Here is a 19,725-nt window from a genome sequence, read left to right on the forward strand (position 1 = left end):
AATTTTTATGGTGGGTTTATTTTAACTGATAGACACAGAATATTAAAAAAAATGAGGGGAAAAAAATGTTATATAAAGGTTATAAATTGATTTGCATTTCAGTCAGTGAAATAAGTATTTGATCCCCTACCAACTAGCAAGAATTCTGGCTCCACAGATTGGTTATGTGCCTATATGGACCACAGATTAGTCCTGTCATTTTAAGAAAGTACTCCTAAATCAGCTTGTTATGTATATAAAAGATGCCTGCCAACAGAATCTGTATCTTCCAGTTCAACCTCTCCAACACCATGGTCCAGACCAAATAGGTTTTAAAGGATGTCAGCGACAAGATTGGAGACCTGCACAAACCTTGAATAGGCTACAGACAGAAGCTTGGTGAGAAGGAGACAACTGTTGGTGTGATTATTTGGAAATAGAAGATATACAAAATAACTATCAAATGCCCTTGTTCTGGAGCTCCCTGCAATATTTCCCCAATGGGGTAAAGATGATCATGAGAAATGTTAAAGATCAGCCCAGAACTACACGGAAGAAGCCTGTTAATGATTTCAAGACAGTTGGGAACACAGTTAGCAAGCAAAACATTGGTAACACATTGGTAACACGCTATGCCACAGTAGACTGAAATCCTGAAGCACCCGCAAGGTCCTCCTGCCCAAGAAGGCCCGCCTGGCTCGTCTTAAGTTTGACAATGAACATCAAAATGATTCAGAAAAGGCTTTGGCGAAAGTGCTGGCACTGCTGTGAGACCAAAATGGACTCCTGTGTTTGGAGGGAGAGAAATGCTGACTATGAGCCCAAGAACATCATGTCTACAGAGAAGCACAGTGTTGGAAACATTCTGCTTTAGGGCTTTTTCTCTGCTACAGGTATACAGGATGACTTCACCGCATTGAGGGGCTGAGGGACGGGCCCATGTACCGTAAAATCTTGGACGAGAACCTCCTCCCCTTAACTAGGTCACTGAAGATGGGTCATGGATGAGCCTTTAACATGACAAAGACGCAAAACATATTGCCAAGACAACCAAATAGTGGCTTAAGGAGAAGCACATTAAATGTCCTAGCCAGTCTCTAGACCCTAGTCCTATAGAACCTCTGTGAAGGAGGCTAAAACTCCAATTTGCTGAGCGACAGCCAAGAAACCTTAAAGATTGACAGAGGAGTGGACTAAATGTATCCGGACACATGTGCAAACCTGGTGACCAACTATCAGAAATGTCTGACCTCTGTGCTTGCCAACAAGGGTTTCTCCACAAAGTACAAAGTTATGTTTTGCTTGGGGATCAAATACTTATTTCACTGACTGAAATGCAAATCAATTTATAACCTTTATATAACATTTTTTTCCCCTGATTTTTTTTAATATTCTGTGTCTTATCAGTTAAAATAAACCCACCATAAAAATTATAGACCCTTCATTTGTTTGTAAGTAGGCAAACTTACAAAATCAGCAGGGGATCAAATACTTATTTCCCTCACTGTAAAAGAGTCGTCAAGCAAGCAAACGTTTGACGTTAGATATTCCCTGCCTCCTGCTTTCTCTACCTATTCAATGTTTCTCTTCCTCTGTGTCTTGATTTTTTCCCCTTCATTGTGCTCTCGTGTTCTATGGTAAGTGGTTAAATCTGGCCGTCGTTTGATTGGGCAAATTGTGCTTATGCCTGCAGCCATATGTGTTTGTGCTAATACCGCTGGATTAGCCAGCAACAAACGTGACTGCAGATTTGTCAATTGCCTTATTTCACCCCCACCTATCACAGGTATGCATTGGCCCTGCTTTCCTATAGAAAAGAAAACCAACATATCTTAATAGTCTCTTCTAGACAGCAGAGAGAACTTGAAATTAAATGGAGACATGCTTAAAACCTCCTGATTTTCGGATGTTTCTTCTGAGGAAAATTCCCTTGTAATCTCACATGTGTCTCCTGTAGATCAAAGCTGTATATTTCATATTATTTTTATATCTCTATAGCAACATAAACTTGAATTCAATTAAATATCTGCCGATTCACATTGGCCACGATGCTAATATCTGAAAGACTGAGCTTTCACATTAGTTCACATCATGAGCCAAGTTGGAGCTAAACTGCCCACAGAGGACCGAGTTGGGAGGGACACCCCTGCATTAAGAAGTATATAAAGTTTTGAACAAGATAGTAGTTACTAATTTGTCTCGTTTGTTTATTAATCTGGAAAATGATCACTTTAGATGTATTTTGCCGAGATTATTCAAGGATTAATCAACTAATCATTATTAGTGCTTGGATCTGTCTTTTTACATTTTAAGTTAGCTAAATTACATTTTAATTTGAGCTACATTTGGTATGTGCTTTTTGGAGCATCATCATTTGGAGTACCATATTAAATAACATGAAGACATTTTAATGTAAAGTTTGTGTTTAACTGATAAAAGGAAGCCATATAAATCTAGGATAGCATGAAGGTGAGTAATGAGATAATTTTTATTTTTGGGTGAACATTATAATGACAGTAGAACAAATACCACCATAATACATTGCTTTTTTTAATACATAAGATATTTGCATTATGACATTATTTTTATATGAATTAGCAAGAATTAGGTACATACCGTTTGATCCTTTCTGGAAAGTCCTCATAGGCTTCACTGTCTCGAACAATAAGAGAATTTCTTAAAACGATATTGTGAGATTTACCTTCACATGTTCTTGTGTGCGTGTTTGTGTTATAGTAGCTGGCTGTGCATGCCCATATATGACCAAAATGTTTGAATGTGTCCGGGACACACACATTGTGCGTGTGTGTCTTGCCCTATGTGCTGGTGTGATAGAACCTTATGGCGGTCTGTCAGCATGTGACGTTGACAGGTAATCCCTATATCTGTGACGTGGATCACCTCTTTTCCTAGCTGCTTGTCAACAGATGGAAATTTAAGGATTAGCACTATAAGAGAGACAGCTGACAGAGCCCCACAAAACAGACAAGTCTCATCCAGCAGGAGAACATAACGGAGACAGACACATGAAAAATGTGATGCATATCTACCTTGATTCGAGGCTTTCTTGGGGGAACAGAGAATTGTTTTGAAGGCGAAATCGAAACATTGTTATTTCTATACCAGTTTTTTTTGTTTCGGATTTTGTGAAAATCGTTCAAACAATTTGGAAATGACTGTTATCAAGGTCAAACCGTGAGTATCCTTGAGTGTGGAGGGGGATGTAATATTTTTGTCGGTGATACTCCTCTTTTTTTTTTACACTGTTTTACTGCCACTCCTAAGGCAGAAAAACTATTGTAGACTATTGTAGGTTTGATCTACAATAGATTACATTTAAAGTGTGGAGTCAGCAGTTTTAGTATTTGAATTTATATTGAAACTTTTTTGTTAATTGCCTTAACTTGTAATTACAATTGCTGGACATTTTTTTCGAGCATAGGTAATTTGCTCTTAACAATAATACTATTAGTGTAAATACAATTGTAAGTTCTGTTATGGGTGAGGCAGGATGCTCTGTAATTGTTTGCGAATTGTAAGCACACACCTGCGATCTAAATATCCCCACATATAGGGAACAGGTCGTTTGGTCATAATGAGGTTTTGATAAGCTAAACACTGCTGTTGTCTGCTGACTCACTGCCAATTGGATGTTTTGCTAGCGAGTTGTTAGAAGGTGTGACTAGGGCTGTCACGATTATTAAATAATCGTCTCATCGCGATTGTTTGACCTCATCGCGATGGTTTCAGATCATCGCAATTATTGCACATCTCTATAGAAGACACTAGGGGGAGTTGTAGTGCATCTGCATATTGCATATTTTATTGTATATATTGTAACTAAAGTATGGTAATACTTGTAAAATGTACCACCCACAACAGAATCACTTAAAAAAAAACTAAAGCATATACCATAAAAATAACCTGCAGTACAATTAAATATTTTTCAGTGTGAAAACCAGTCTACCAAAATCTCATTAACATAGAAGTTTTATTGTAGTCTTCCAAGTGAGAAAAAAACAGACTAGAAGCTTTTCTATGACAATTCAATTCACTCCTGATCAATTTACTTAATTTACAAGTATTTGGTGGTTGTATTATTGACAGGTAAAAGCCTAAACCTTAAGTATGACGACCCAATTTTTTCCTATGTATTTCCAAGAAAAAGAATATAGTCTTTATATTTAGAACAATATGATCGTTTCAAAGCTGAATAAAAAATGTTTGAGAATTAAAAGTCAAAGCTCTAAAACAGACAATTAATTGGCATAATCGCAACGATTTATTAGACAATTAATCATCATAATCGCAATGATTTATTAGACGATTAATCGTCAGCCAAATTTCATAATCGTGACAGCCCTAGGTGTGACCTGGTTTACACACTGCAACGCGTGACTCTGCATGTCACCGGGTCAGTAGGGTTGGGGGAGGGGTTATGTCACACAAGCAAGTGGCCGTGACAACAAAATGGTTATATGAGAATAAATGGCTACATGGATAAATAGATTAGACCATCGAGATGTGTGTGTGTGTGTGTGTGTGTGTGTGTGTATTTTTTGTATTGCTTTAATCTGGTTGTTGAATGGTTTCTTACATATTAGGAGCATCGTTTGTTTTATTGAGGTGTTGTTTTTGTTTTCATAGAGTGCCCACTGTTCCAGTGAAGAATTTAAATGGGTCCAGTCCTGTTCACCCAGCTTTGGCAGGTGAGTGACAACTAAAAAATAAACGTTTTTAAATAGTGACTGATGTTTAAATGCAGAAACATCTGGATCAATACAAAGAATGTACAAACCTGAAATTCCAAATTGTCATCGGTTAGGTATCACTGGTATTCTAATGAGTGCCGCTGGACTCCCAGTCTGCTTGACCCGCCCACCCAAACTTGTGCTCCACCCTCCTCCCGTCAGCAAGAGTGACATCAAACCTGTGCCAGGTCTTGGCCACTGCTGCCGCAAGACCACAAAGAAGCAGGCCCGCAAAGGTTAAGAGAGTTCACACTTTCATTCAGAATAACTGTGTCATATTTTTAGATTTAATCTTTATTACTTCTAATTATTATTTAACTAAACCAATTTTCTCTTTCATTTGAGCAGGTAGAACTTCAGAGGAAGTTGTTAGAAGATATCTCCAGAAGGTCCGCAACCCACCAGAGGAGGTAAATATTTTTATTTTTATTTACTAATTACATTAAAAGAAATAACATTTATTGTATAAATTAACTTTTTTATTGTATTTTTGTCCACAATCTTTTAATTATTTTCTTAGGATTGTACCATATGTATGGAATCTCTTTGTGGTCCTTCTGGCTATAAAGGCCCAGGTGTCGGTGGCATTTCTCGGGCAGAGTCAGTTGGACGCCTCTCTCAGTGTGGACATCAGTACCACCTGCAGTGCCTGGTGGCAATGTATAACAATGGCAACAAAGATGGAAGCCTGCAGTGCCCCACCTGCAAGACCATCTATGGTGTTAAAACAGGAAACCAGCCACCTGGCAAGATGGAATACCATGTCATTCCTCATTCACTTCCTGGGCACCCGGACTGCAAAACCATTCGGATTATCTATAACATACCCCCTGGCATTCAGGTGAAACTTATTCACTTTCTTTATACATTTACCATGTACATGTAACATTGTAACACATATCACTGCATAACCCCAAGCACATAGCCTTAGTTGTTATAAGTCTCTGCTTGTGATTGTTTCAGGGTCCTGAGCATCCCAATCCTGGTAAGCCCTTCACAGCACGTGGATTTCCAAGGCACTGCTACCTCCCTGACAGTGAGAAAGGCCGCCTTGTGAGTATTTGTACACTTATAAACACTATCATCTAACTCACTAACCTTTACACTATACCTTCCATTCTAAATATGGAAGGTATAGTAATATTTGAGATATTATGGCTTAAATCAAAACAAACCAACTGCAGTTTAATTAATATTAATTGGAATGCACAATAAAAAACATGATTTTTGAAAATTTTTAAAAACTGATCTCTTTTTGGAAATAAACTATAAATATTCTTTCTAACCTAGTACGGTAATTACCTTGAGCTTATACTGCCACCAAGTGGGGGATGCAGCATTATGCAAAAGCAAAGATTTTCAATAGGTGATATCAGTGTAGGAAAATTACGATTATTGAGAAAAATGTTTTTTATGATACTGGGATAATTTGGGCAAACCACCTAAATTATGCGTTGAGTTTTCAGCGAAACCGCTTTAATTAGAGAAAATTCTCTCCAATCCTGCTCCAATAGGTGTTGAAGCTGTTGCTGGTTGCATGGGACCGCCGGCTGATCTTCTCTGTTGGCACATCCAGTACTACAGGTGAGACAGATACAGTCATATGGAATGAGGTGCACCATAAGACCGAGTTCGGCTCCAACCTGACAGGCCATGGTTACCCTGACTCCGGTCACCTCGACAACGTCCTAGAGGAGCTGAGGGCGCAAGGCATCACTGAGGAAGAGTGTCTGAGAGACTAAAATCTCAACCCAAAAAGACTGAATGTTTTGTTAGTGTTGCCAAATCTGAATTCAATTCCCAGCTCATGTTTCTCAGAATCCTGAGGGATGTTTGAAATGTACAAAGTTGAAGGACTCCGAAAGATCAGTAAGTTCATTGCTAAAATTCTTTTAAATGCTGATAGGCCTCCTACTGCTTAAAAACATTGTTTAAGCCTGTCAGATGTGGGATGGTCAAATGCGAGAACTGTAATTAATAAACAATCTTGCACTGTGTGTGCTATTGTGGTGAAGCTGGTTTTTTTTAGTATTTCAGGTACTCGTTAGCACCACAAAAGCTATATTTACAGTGCAATTTTGTCAGTAGTTCAACCTGTGCAGACATACATGAGGACCGAACTGCCAGTGTCTGTTTAACCATTTATTGTATTGTAGTTCTGTGAAGGATACGCAAAACAAAAGTACTTCTGTGCATGTAGTTGTATCATTTGGCACGGAGAACTTGCATCCTCAGTCTAACTGAGGCCAACACTTGTCGCTAACTCGGAAAGCTCCAGTTGCAGTTTTAGTGAATGTTTACTGCCTCTTAGTGGCACTTGTTAACATGCTGTACATTCCAGTAATAACCATGGAATTTATTTGACAACATAGTTTTCAAAACGTTTGCAGTATTAACATTAACCACTTATATTTGTACTTATTTTATTGTATGTTTGGTTGTTTTATATCATTCAAATAAGAAAACTGTATTGTAATTTTGGGGTAAAAGCAAATGTTTGCCTAACGTGCCCCGTTCACACTGCCAGCGAAAGAGCGACATGATCTCATTCATTTCAATGGTAGCATTGCGACAACCAGTGACACGAGCGACCGTTGGTGACAGAAAGTGGGCTACAAAGTTGAGATTTGCTCAACTTTATGCAAATGATGAGCGACTTTCGGGAGCGACTACGAATAGGAGCAACGCAACGGAGCTCACGTCATCCGTCTCCCGTCTGTTACTGCAGGGTTTGTTTATAACTGTTACCAGAGCAACCAAAGCTAGAAACGCCTTCTCACAACTTTTTTGTCAGAGATGAAAGAATTATGAACGGGGCATGTGCAGAACTGAGCCAATCTCATTATAGGCATCAGTGCTACATTCATGTTGTGAAATCATCATCTTAGGACAGAACAAGCCAATAAGGTTTAGAATCTCCAAAGTTGAAGGTAAGAGGTGTTTTGTAATGGTTATGAAGAGAGATTTTGATCAAATTCTGCCTCTCTGGTCTTTAGTAGGTCTATAATGGACCCGTTTACAAAGCTGTTGACGAAAAGTCTGCATGTATGTACATGCAAATGTGTAAGCTTACATTTATAGTTGATGTGCTGTATGTATGTTTTATGTACACAATTCATTTTTCCCTTACATCCAAAAGCATGTTGTGGAAGTAAATGGGTTTTTTCTTGTATCATTTTTATAATATACTTTTACTTCATTTTTTCTTATAAGCTTATTATAGCTTATATTATATTATATAAGCTTATTAGGTTTTTTTCCACTGAAGTTTTACTTTCATTTATTGCACTTGATTGTATGATTTGATTTGCTGTCCAAGTTCCTCATGATAGTTGCTGTGGAAACTACAGTGAAAATGGCATCTCTGCCAGGATGAAAACTGTGAAGACAGAGAATGGAGCTAAGAAAACTAATGTTGCTGTGTAATATAAAATGTACCAAAAGAACTCTTGCATATTAAATAGCTGCTGGATCTCTGAATAAATATTAAAGGTACTCAAAAAAAATGTTGGTCTAACTGCTGATCTTTGTCACATTCGCTAGCACACCTAAAATGTAGAGCTTTTTTGAATACCTTTTCTGTCAGTGAGTCACCAAACAATTTACACAGCAGGGGGTGATGTTTAGCTGAAATAAACATTAAAATAAATGTATAATTTTAGGGCAGCAAGAAGCTTTTGGGTATGGGCGGGTCAGAAAAAAATAAAGGTTTATTTATTCATAAATAAAGTGTCCATTTTCTTGTTCCTTTCTTGCAATGTATATTCTTTCTAGAATTGCTATTTTGTGTTTCTATCTTTCTAGTGAGTTTTTAGTACTACAGTCCCCTTTAGCTTGTTTACTGAGCGTCTTTGTTGCGTATTGTGAAAAATGCTATACCTTATACCGAAAAATAACTCTGATTTGAATTTAAAAGGTTTCTCTTTGGGTTATACAGTACATACAACACACTCTAATAAGCAGGAAAACTCATTGAGTCAGTTTTAAGAGCTGACAAATTTCCAGTTCAAAATGTTCATATTTTATCTATGTAAGCCTCCAACTTCAATGCAAATAAAACGGGAATTCTGCGTTAATGGTGTAAACAAATAGATTGTCAACTAGGCTCCCTCCAAGTGAATCTCGGCTATTTCCACCATTATATCCCAAATAGTCAATTATCAGATAATCCAAATACAAAATGGACATGCAATCAATGCTCACATGATAAAGTCTTAAGTGACGGATTGCCCCCCCAAATGTAAATTCCTAACTGATGTTGAATGTGAAGGTTTGGGTCGTAACCACTAAGCTATGATATGTCTAGACAGATGGGCCAAAGGACATAATGCGGTTAATGATGAGTTTATCCATTAAGACATGCATCCAGTTTGTCATCTCAGCCGTTAATCTGGCAAAGGCTGTGCAAGAAAACCTGTCCCCAAGCACTACCCCCAATGTCCTGTTCAGATCCACATACTTTGTAGTGGATATTGCTGAAAAATTTGTGTTGGGTCACAGAGGACTCTAGTAAAGTGGGACCCAGGGAAAAGGGTGGTATGGTTATTAAATTATCTCATGCAGCACATACAACAACCTTTTCAGGACCTTTTTAGTGCCAAGTATGCCTGATGACTATTTATCTGATATCAAAACCACATTATTTTTGCATCAATTTATAAATTGTCCATTAGTTTTTAAAGTCTTTCATTACGCACGTGCTCTTAAACATCAGCCCAGTTCATCTCTATTAAAAGCTTTTAAGCTGATAACTGTTAACACCAAGTGTCCTGGAGTGAGATCCGTTGCCTTGGCAACAGCACACTGCTGATTTCAGTCCCCAAAGGAGTTTTATTTCACATGCAGATTTACTGTTTGCCTGATCCACTTTGTTGGCTTTCAGCTAAAAGCTTTTTGCTGCAGAGTGACACAAACAAAGCAGTAAAGGGGAAGGGGTTTGGCTAGAAGAGGAGGGCCTTAGCGGGCTGTTGCCAGGGTAACTTGACATCATGGTGACGAACTTCCCTCTTTAAAAGCTTTTAAAGCGCTCCAGCCCTCCAGGTTCCATTTTGAGGCCTCTTAACTAAGCAGTGGGGGAAGGGCAGCAGAGGCCTCACTCTCACATGCAAACACATGCTTGAGAGAGCAAAGTCAGCCCAGGGAAAGAGACAACATTAAGAAACTAGCTTAAATCATTTATCTGAACGACTACTACACGTTTTGTTTATAAATGACCTCTGAAGATTGTTTTAGCTACACTCTTCCTGGCTCGAATGAAAAGCACAGGAGGGCTCGTAACTGGACGGATTCGGAGATGAAAGCTCTTGTGTACATCTGGGAAGAGTATGTGACAGAGCTCAAGAAGGCTAAACGCAATGCTAAGATATATGAGACAATGGCTAAGCAACTTTACGAATTAACCGGGGAACAGCGACACAGAGAGGAGATCAAGATGAAGATCACCAACATGACTTTCCAATACAGGCAAGTAGATTTAGTTATTCTACATAGACTTTACAGTATACAAAAGAACAGTATTTACAAGAACTCTGTCTATCTGAGCCACTCTTAAATAATTTAAATAACCCAGTACACAAATGAAGCTGATGTCTAGTACACATTTCAGTATTTTTAATGCCCACAACTACAAATAACTAAGAAAATGTTAACATGTTTGAGGGTATTGAAAAAGGATTTGGAGGACAGTAACTTTATTATGTGAAGTTGAACTACTAAATTACTAAAATGTTGTGGTTCTTTCTCAATGCGGTCACCCAATAGTCTCACAACTGTTTTGCAAATGCGAAAACTGTTTTAAAACGGAAATATTTTGGCCTAGAATGTTATCCATCTACAATGTTGTGTCAGGTGAGTGCAGATTCGTGTACCAATCTGATCTGTAATTTTAAGGTATTAAGTACCAGAATTTTTTTTTGTCATTTAACAGAAAGATGAAATACACTGCAAATGGTGGAAATGGTACACCTGATTGGCCATACTACAAATCTATTGAGAGAATCTTGTCAAAGGTACCAGACCATTGCCATATGAGCCCACCAAACCTCCCGACAGCTGGCCCCTCAACTTCCCAGTTTGAATCTTCTGTGCCTCAGTCAGCTCCACCAAGTGGGTTTTTACCCGAGTACACTGGTTCCTCAGAGGATAAAGACAATGATGACGAAGAAGGGCTGACAGAGGACTCCGGAAGTTCTTTTGAGACCAGGTAACACATTTGATCGAGTTTGGATCACAGATTTCAGAATTATAATTGTTGGAACTGTAACATCAGTGTTTTACAATCTGCAGGTCACAGCCACGTAATAGGCGGAGACTGTCACATGCGTCACTACGGCGAAAGAAGTTGCATATCTTGGATGCAATGCTGCATGAACATCGCAAAATAGGTCGTGCGGTAGAGGAGGCATGTCATGAGGTTCGCCGTGTTATGCATCAGCAGAACTTCCTGCAGGTGCAGAGCCTTCAGCTTCAGGAACGAATGATGAACCTCTTGGAAAAGATGATCCCTGCTGTTACTCACCCTGTCCATTCTTGGCCTAACCCACCAGCCACAAAGGGTTTAGGAACACCCACACCCGAGTCATAGAACCTCAGATATACCGTAGAATAAGAATAAAGATTTTTTTTGCAGAGGAAGTGTTACTCCGAACAATTTGATTAAAGGGATAGTGCAGCAAAAAGAAACTCATGATTAATGCTGCGTTCAAGACACCTTGGAAGTGGGGTATTTCCCACCACAAACGCAGAAGTAACGTCTGGATTTAGCATTAAAACATTAATATTACTAATGTTTTAGTAGCATTAAAACACTACGAGTATCTGTTAACGTTAAAAGAGCACCATTCCATATTTCTGAGAGCATGTGAAATAAATGTAAATAAATAAATGTAACTAAATGAATAATGGTTTTGATGGCCGTTCATAGTGTACATTCCAAAATATGGCCAGATAAATTAAACCTGACTGGCACCCAAACATTATAATGGTCAATGCACCACATGCTCTTTAATTCTTAATGTGGACAAGACGGTTAATCCATTGCGCTGTGCTCGAAAATGTGGATTTGAAAATGCGTTAGGGTTCAGTGACCGGGGTGTGTGCTGTGCTGGAAATGTGTGTGCTTGTTCATAGATTTCAAAGACAAATAAACATGATACACATAACTTATCTTTTTCGTTTTCTTTGATGACTTTCACGAAAGCTCCATGTGACTTGAAAAGGCGTTAAGTGTTCAATGACCGGGGTGTGTCGTCACTCTATTAATAAATCTCAAACGACGTTTTTTTAAATTCACGCCAGGTGTAACCAGGTTAAAATATGTGTATATCTTCAATGTTTATAAACGACAGATTTCTGCTAGAAAACAATTTTGACATCATTATCTTACAATAGATCTAAAAATAAAAAACGATAAACAATATATAATCCTTTAAATAATCAATCTATGTATATTTCTAGTAGTCCTATAAAGTATCAATAAGTAAATGCACAGCCAAAAGTAGTTGACAGCACTAAACTAAACCGTAAACTGCAGAAAAGAAAATTCCGAATTAAAGCTCCACATGGTTTCTCCCATGGTTTCTCCAGCCGCCAATGACAGCGTCGTAATTATTTGAATATCGAAATGATTGACAGGTCGGTTAGCCAATCAGAGAGTTGGTATCAGTTCACAAACGCTACGGTGCCATAGTGACAAGAGAATGACGCTTTGTATTCGCAACAATAGTGAATGGAAGCGGTTTAAGTCTGTCGCGCGAAGTCCAAAATACAGAAAATAAAACTTTAAGAGTCGCAGGTAAGTGCTCGTGCCTTCTTTTTTCGTTATCAAAACAAGTAAGTATAAAGCGAAAGCTGTGGGTTTCGAATGCAAGTTGTTTTTCTTTTGATATGATTTAAAAACGACCCTGTTCGGCAATGATTGGTGGGGACGTGAAACAGAATGAAACAAAACGTTGAACATGTGTGGGAGCTGTTTTATATACAAAAGTATCTTAATTTTATTATTTGACTGTGCTTACTTTAATCTTACTTTTATGTGATGTATGCATATGGTTTATTTTATTATTCCGTCGTGCGGCAATTTTTAGAGTTGCAAAGTCGTTCTCGACGTCATAATGATTAGAAAAAATATATTTATTAATATAATTATAAAATCAATAACGTTTTTAAAAACGTTTTTAAAACAATTACGTTAGACTTTACATTTTTCATAGTAACAGAACGATCTTTTCTTCTTAACTCTGAAGTACAGTGCAGTCCACTTACTATGTCAACAATAGACGACATACATGTACATTTATGCTTTTGTAAAACACTTATCTAATGCAAGTTGTGCAACAGTGCACTTAAAGTATACATTTGTGGGTTCTGTGGAAATTAGTTTGTGTATTTGTCCTTTACATATATTTGTATTTCTAATATTAACATGTAACAGATCACAAATGATTCATATATGTTGTCATTAAAATAGCATTTTCTTCTCTTGTCGGTTCCTTTTCAGTGGGGTAAGACCAGGACAACTACACCTGCATCCTGTACTGCACCAACATGAGAGTTCTGAAATTAGACGAGTCTGTGATGAGGCAGTTGGACTGTTCTTCCAGCCCAGCGGTCCGCAGGGTTGAGATGGAGCGTGGCAGAGCTGGCTACGGATTCACCATTGCCGGCCAAGCACCCTGTGTCCTGCATGGAATAATAAAAGGCAGTCCGGCATACAGTGTCGGACTACGTCCTGGTGACCACATCCTGCGCGTAAATGATAAGGATGTATCTGAGGAGTCACATGAAGTTGTGGTGAAGCTCATCGGCACATCATCACGGTCACTGTGTTTGTTGGTCACATCAGGTGACAGGCAGACCCTGCGCCCCTGCTCCAGTGTCGAGGAGCGTGGTTGTCAAAGTAAGGATAAATTCCCATGGCTCACTTCTGGAAAAAATAACCCTTTCTCAGAAGAACCTAGTGGCAATTACACGGGAGAACCAATGCTTCAGTCAGTTGGAAGTTTTGATACTATTTTTGAAATCTCAGATCGAGGCACCATGACCACACAACAAGAGAGGCAGAAAAAACAGAGACCTTTGTCCGAACCGAATATGTCTTATTGGGTACAACAATGCAGACCGAGAGGCCACCCTATTAGTCTTCTGCAGAATGAGAGGTCTCGAGTTATGAGTGAGGACTCAGTTTTTTCAGACCTTCAAAATCAGAATGATTTTGTGTCAGACTCAAGCCTCCTGAATGTAGCAATGATTGTGGGATACATTAACTCTATGGAACTGGAGTTAGTGATGTCACAGTCTGAAGAGAAGGCATTGCAAGCCATTCGTGAATGCATCAGTCAGTTAGGTATTGAGCAGAAGACCCATTCGTTGGTCATGATGAAAATTAAATGCAACTGTGTTCAGCTTTGTGATGACAGAGATGCTGTTCTTGCATCATACCCTGCAGAGAGCCTGGCACTTTGCGTAATTTGCATAGAGGACAGCAGGTTTTTTGGTCTTGCCTCGATTGATTCCACCAAAAATGGAGATGATGTAACAAAGACAGGCACTCTAAAGATATTGTGCCATGTCTTTTTCATAGATCCAGAACTTTATGACCACAAAGAGCACCAAAGCATCATGTGGCACTTTGGAATTACGTGCACTCCAGATCCAGACACTAAAGGCTGTTTGGAGTTTCCACAAACTCCCCACTCAATTTCACACTTTGTGTCTGTCCTCAATTCTGACATGGGAGACTATATTGAAAAGCTGAGACTTAAACTTGACAGTCAAAATCCAGAAGAATGCCAGCAAAATATGCGGAACAGTGGCAGTGACAGTGGGATTGGAAATTTGTCACCAGAGGATCAAAACAGCCTCACTGGCCAGTGGAGCTCTGCATCTCCAAGCATTTCAAACCCACTACCAGATTATTCCCAGCACAGGAATAGTGCACTTCTCAAACCAGTGCGCAGGTGCCTCCTGTCAGAACCTCTAACAGGTCCTGCTCAAACGGTGGCTCAGGCAGGTGTCTCTGGTGGGGAAAATGGTTCAGCTTTTACCCCTTTTCCTTTGAGTATGCAATCCAATTTGACATCTAAGCACAAATGCAGTCAACACCGACCTTTAGGTTTAAAGGCCCGCTGGCAGAAATCTCATCCCAATAGCGTTGAGAGCTTGGTGGAGAAGGACAATGATGGGCCCGGAGGTAAAAATAACCTCCTTCCACCCGCTATGGAACAAATTCCAACTCTCAGATACAAACCGCTAGAAGACCTCAAACACCCTCAGAGCTGCAGGCTCTTCAGCAGTGCATCGAAACAAAAGGAAGTTGAAAACAAGGTCAGAAAGAAAATCTGTGATAATTTAATTTCATATTTTTTCTCATAATGAAGACATAAAGATTAAAACCTTATTTTGTATTTAACTCACAAAAATAACTAGATTACATTTTTTTTGTAAAAATGTGAGTAGCATCTCAACCTTGCAAAACTCACTCCCCATGATCTAAAATATTCGGAGTGATTGCCGAGATCTAAAGAGGCCACTACCCTCAAGAATATTTTGGTTTGTATATGTTGCAGGTCCCTCCAACAAACTTCTCACAAAAAACCCCCGGCAGAATCGCTCAAAATAAGACAAGGATCTTTTCCCCCAATCCTTGTCCTAGAGAACCCCCAACACTGCAGATTTTTAATGTCATTCTAATCTGACACACTCTTCTGAGGCCTTGAGAGTGTTTGATTTAAGAGAAATAGAACATGCGCAATGTTGGGGGTTCTTAGGACCAGAATTGGGAAACACTTTTAACTGATTGTTTGTGTTCTGTTGCTCCACTATTGTTGATTTTCAGTGATCTTTATTTAAGTAGATCGTAAACTGAATTAAAAGAGACAAGAAAATCTAAAGTCTTCTTTGCTGTCTTCCTAGTGGTCAGTTTTATAGCGTTTATTTCCATAAAGGGCTTATTACAATAAGTCATGGAACAGATGGTGCTGCAAGTAGCAGGCACAGCAGATGGAGCTATTGGCTTGATTAGTGCAGTTCAATATAATTATGTTGATAGATCAGCATTAGCTCTATTTACAACGTAAGGAGTCACCTAGCAACAATTTGTCATCCATATGACAGAACAGAGAAATACTTGTATCTTTGTGTCACTGGTCATTTGTCATTTTTGGACATGTTTTAGCCTCTCAGATTTTATATTTTGAAACCGAAATTCTAATTATGTAGATTATTGTGTAATTATATATTTTTATGAACCTGTATGTGATTATTTCTTTTGAACATATATATCATTGACTTTGTGGAATGGGGTCAATTGGGGCTATATGGTCTGCAATAGAACAAAAGTCATACAGGTTTGGAATGTTATAAAGGGAAAATAATGAAATAAATTTGGGCCTTTAAAGCATAAACAAGTTACACAATAAAGGTTTTTGATCAGAAGTGGACACTAATTATTTTGTTTCAGAGTATCGCAGTTCTGGGAGTGACACGTTAAAAATGTATGATACACTGCAATAGTGTCATTCTTTCAAAACCTTGTCATTTTGAGGTCGATTTGGCAATGAAACAACACAAGCCTTAACACAGATAAAATGTGACTTCAGAGTTTCAGAGGAACAAGTTAGAGTTCCAGGAGTTCTACATGAGCGATATCTTGTTCAGAAATTGCCATTCATTGCATTCATATGCATATTCAACAAAACATTTTCTTAATTCATACAGGTAAAACTTAATTTAAAACAATGAAATATCTGTTTTGGGGGGTTTCCTTTTTATCTTCATTTTTTTGTTACCACTATTTCACTTTTGACCCTAAGGTTTATTGTCGTTCCTTTTTCATGTGGCAATCAATTTTTTAAATATAAGAAGCAAAGTGCCTACCTAAGTTGTTTTTTGATGGGAAAAATGCCATAGAAATACAAATACAATAGGACTGTAAATCAGCTTCATTCAGGTGTTTGATTAATGTTTGTACTCTCAGGGATCCATATTTTGGGCACTTACTAAAGGACGCTCCTCTATTCGAAGGACTGTGGGTCCCGCTAAACGACTCAGCCTGGCTCATTCACTCAATGACCTTGAGGTAAGACATACCCCTTTCTGATTTGCGTCTAAGGCATCCAAAAAATGCATTTGTTTTAAATCGTAGTTCATACTGTATGTATTTCCTGCAGCATCATATGACATATGATATCATATGTAAATCAAAACAAAGTTACAGGCCTCCTCATTGATCACCTTGGAATTATAAGGTTCTATCTGCATTCTGAGCAGTTTTGAGATATAGCTTCAAAGTTTTTGCATTGTATATAGCAAAATATGTTATAGGGAACAAGTCTTTCACACACAAAAAAGACCGAGACCCTAAATGTATTCTAAATGTAAATCCTATTAAATTTGTAAATGGGGATTTTTGGATCAGGTCAAATGCAGATAGAACCTTCTAATGGTCAAAAAACACTTTCTGCTTGGAATTGAAGGTTCTATCTGGCAAAATAATTGAAGCAATAATTTTCTTAGTTTTCTTAGTTTACTTAATTTATTTTAAAACATAAAATTAGTGTTGTAATAATGTGTTGACATAAAAAGATTACATTTAATGCTTTCTATGACATGTATTTTATATTTTATGAATGTTTTTTACTTGTTCAAGTTAACATAAAATACAACTCTAAATATTTTGTCTAGTGCAGAGGTTAATTTTAGGTAAAAACCAAACTTTATTCCACAGAAAGTGTTAAACTCCAGCAAATGTATGTCACCAGTCTCTTGCTACGAGGTTGTTAGAGGGCGTTCCTAGCTTTGGTTTCTCTAGTAAAAAACACTGCAGTAACCGCTACTATGCTCCTATTCGCTGGTAAGTGGTGACGTGAGGAATACCGTTTTCGGGTCCAAGTATCTATTCATTTCAAGCGGGGCTACAGCTCAAACGGCTGTTTATGAGCACTGTTTACTCATATTGCATATTTAAGCGAAACTTATTAACTCAAAGTATACACTACAGTCACCAGGCTCAAGGAATCTCTGACATCAATATTTGAATAAATTATGAAAAATGAATTGCTGACTGGCCATATGGGATTTCGTTATGAAGATAAAGGTTATGATCGTGGTTTTCTGATAGTTTTACAGCTCGCTATGAGTGTATATGAGCATGTTTTGTTGTTTTCCTATACCATCTTATTGAGTGTTTGGACCCGGAAACAGTATATGACCTTCCATATATGGTCAGGCTTAACAAGCTCATTGATAGTCACTCCCGAAAGTCACTCTTCATTTGAATAAAGTTGAGCAATTCTCAACTTTGTCACATTACTAGACACACCCACTTCCTGTCGCCAACGGTCACTGTCGCTCCTGTCGCTGGTGTCATGACAAATCGATGCTGCGTCCGAAATCGCCTACTTCCATACTATACGTATAGTAGGCAAAAATGAGTATGAGTCATGAATAGTATGTCTTAAACTTCAGCAAGCAAAAAACAGTAGGCGAGAATACCCGGATCGTCTACTACTTCCGCCGAGATTCGTGAGTGTGGATAGGATGGACACTTCTCTATCCCATGATGCCACGGGAGCTGAGCAACGGTCAAATTTCAAAAGTAAATCAAATAAATATAGCGGAAAACTAAGGCAGACGTCCGTTTTTAATGTAAGTGCCAATAAATGAATTTCTCGTTAATAAATTATGTTTTTATTAACACTCACGTACAGGATGTTGTTAATACGTCATAGGTGAAAGAGCATACGGGTCACGTGAACCTAAACATGGTGGACGCAGTATGTCCGAAATTTATTCATACTACTCCCACTCATACTATATAGAACGTACTGTTTTAACTGCCAATAGGTAAGTACTTATTCAAATTCAGTACGTACTGTCACAGTATGCGATTTCGGACGCAGCACGAGTCTCCTCTCGAAAGTGGTCCCCTTTAGGACCCCGCGAGATTCTGTTGCCTAAAAGAACTTCTAATGAGTACTCTTTTTAACGCCTAAGTGTAATTCTTACAAAATTATATTACGATTTATGTCGCTAGTGCTTAGTTAAAGCAACACTAGAGAACTTTTGCTTATGGTTCCCCCATGTGGATGATAAGCGCAATTGTCTGTTATCAGTGTCGTAAATACTGTTGCTGTATAAGCTTCCCCGTGGGCAGCACTATACACGTGAATTTGTTGACTAAACAGAAACCGCTGTTACATCATGTCACTTCATAAACTGTGCATGTACTAAAGCACTCTTTTGGCTCCCGCGGGTTATACTACTGGGCTATTCTAATAGTTCAAACTAGATCCTGAGGTAGCAGCTGGTTGTTAGCCGTTAGCGCATAGCAGCTAACGTTAGCTACATAGCACATTTGCAGTCACCCAAAACACAATGCATGGACGTGAATATGTTTAGTAACCAACAAAAATAATTTTCTGTGGTCATATTTTCAGAAACACAATCGCGACCAGGCATTGTGCTTTGTGTAATAGGTGCAATCACTAACTTACACTCAAATCCCTATGGGAATAGTGCCTAGCATAGTAACTATAATTACTGATAACATTAGTCTACGTGCATGAACTAAGGAATCAGCAACTTTTGAGCATAAAACATTTATTGTGGTTTGGTAGTCATTGTTTACAAGCATAACTCTAAATTCGTGACGAGGCACGATCATGCTACGTAAGCTATTCAGACCCGGCAACATTACATTATCTCTAGTCTACCTTACGGTTATACATTTACATTACATATAAATTGTGAACCAGTAATGTTAGTGTGCCAATAAACAACCTGAGCACAGCCTAATAACTAATAAGCTCAAAAGTACAAGACAGTAAGAAACAATGTACATAAGACTTTCAAGTCCAGTAGTAGGAAGGCTAGGTCTGTCACGGATCACAATGAAAGAAGAACCCAGATGCAGGCAGTGGCAGTGAAGGGGTTAGCAACAGACTTTATTATACAAAAAAAACAAAACAAAAACCCACGAGGGGGTGTAAACAAGACA

General features: G+C 38.4%; 3 protein-coding genes across 3 annotated transcripts in view; all 3 read left to right on the plus strand.

Moving 5' to 3' along the window:
• Positions 1–8,440, plus strand: part of dtx4a (deltex 4, E3 ubiquitin ligase a) — a 37,909-nt gene extending 29,469 nt beyond the window's left edge. The window contains exons 4-9 of the mRNA XM_057329031.1: positions 4,627–4,688; positions 4,805–4,966; positions 5,079–5,140; positions 5,251–5,571; positions 5,694–5,783; positions 6,245–8,440. Of these exons, the coding sequence (XP_057185014.1) occupies positions 4,627–4,688; positions 4,805–4,966; positions 5,079–5,140; positions 5,251–5,571; positions 5,694–5,783; positions 6,245–6,472 (925 nt within the window). The 3' untranslated portion in view covers positions 6,473–8,440. The remainder of the gene's footprint in view (positions 1–4,626; positions 4,689–4,804; positions 4,967–5,078; positions 5,141–5,250; positions 5,572–5,693; positions 5,784–6,244) is intronic.
• Positions 8,441–9,788: 1,348 nt separating this feature from the next.
• Positions 9,789–11,881, plus strand: msantd1 (Myb/SANT-like DNA-binding domain containing 1). Its single transcript, XM_057340296.1, has 3 exons — positions 9,789–10,197; positions 10,661–10,932; positions 11,016–11,881. Exons 1-3 carry the CDS (start codon positions 9,940–9,942, stop codon positions 11,311–11,313), a joined length of 828 nt encoding a protein of 275 aa, XP_057196279.1. The 5' UTR covers positions 9,789–9,939; the 3' UTR covers positions 11,314–11,881.
• Positions 11,882–12,432: 551 nt separating this feature from the next.
• Positions 12,433–19,725, plus strand: part of rgs12a (regulator of G protein signaling 12a) — a 62,702-nt gene continuing 55,409 nt past the window's right edge. Inside the window, exons 1-3 of the mRNA XM_057330557.1 lie at positions 12,433–12,522; positions 13,228–15,053; positions 16,705–16,806. Of these exons, the coding sequence (XP_057186540.1) occupies positions 13,275–15,053; positions 16,705–16,806 (1,881 nt within the window). The 5' untranslated portion in view covers positions 12,433–12,522; positions 13,228–13,274. The remainder of the gene's footprint in view (positions 12,523–13,227; positions 15,054–16,704; positions 16,807–19,725) is intronic.

This window comes from Triplophysa rosa, linkage group LG1 (assembly GCF_024868665.1).
Source record: "Triplophysa rosa linkage group LG1, Trosa_1v2, whole genome shotgun sequence".
NCBI classification, from domain to species: domain Eukaryota; kingdom Metazoa; phylum Chordata; class Actinopteri; order Cypriniformes; family Nemacheilidae; genus Triplophysa; species Triplophysa rosa.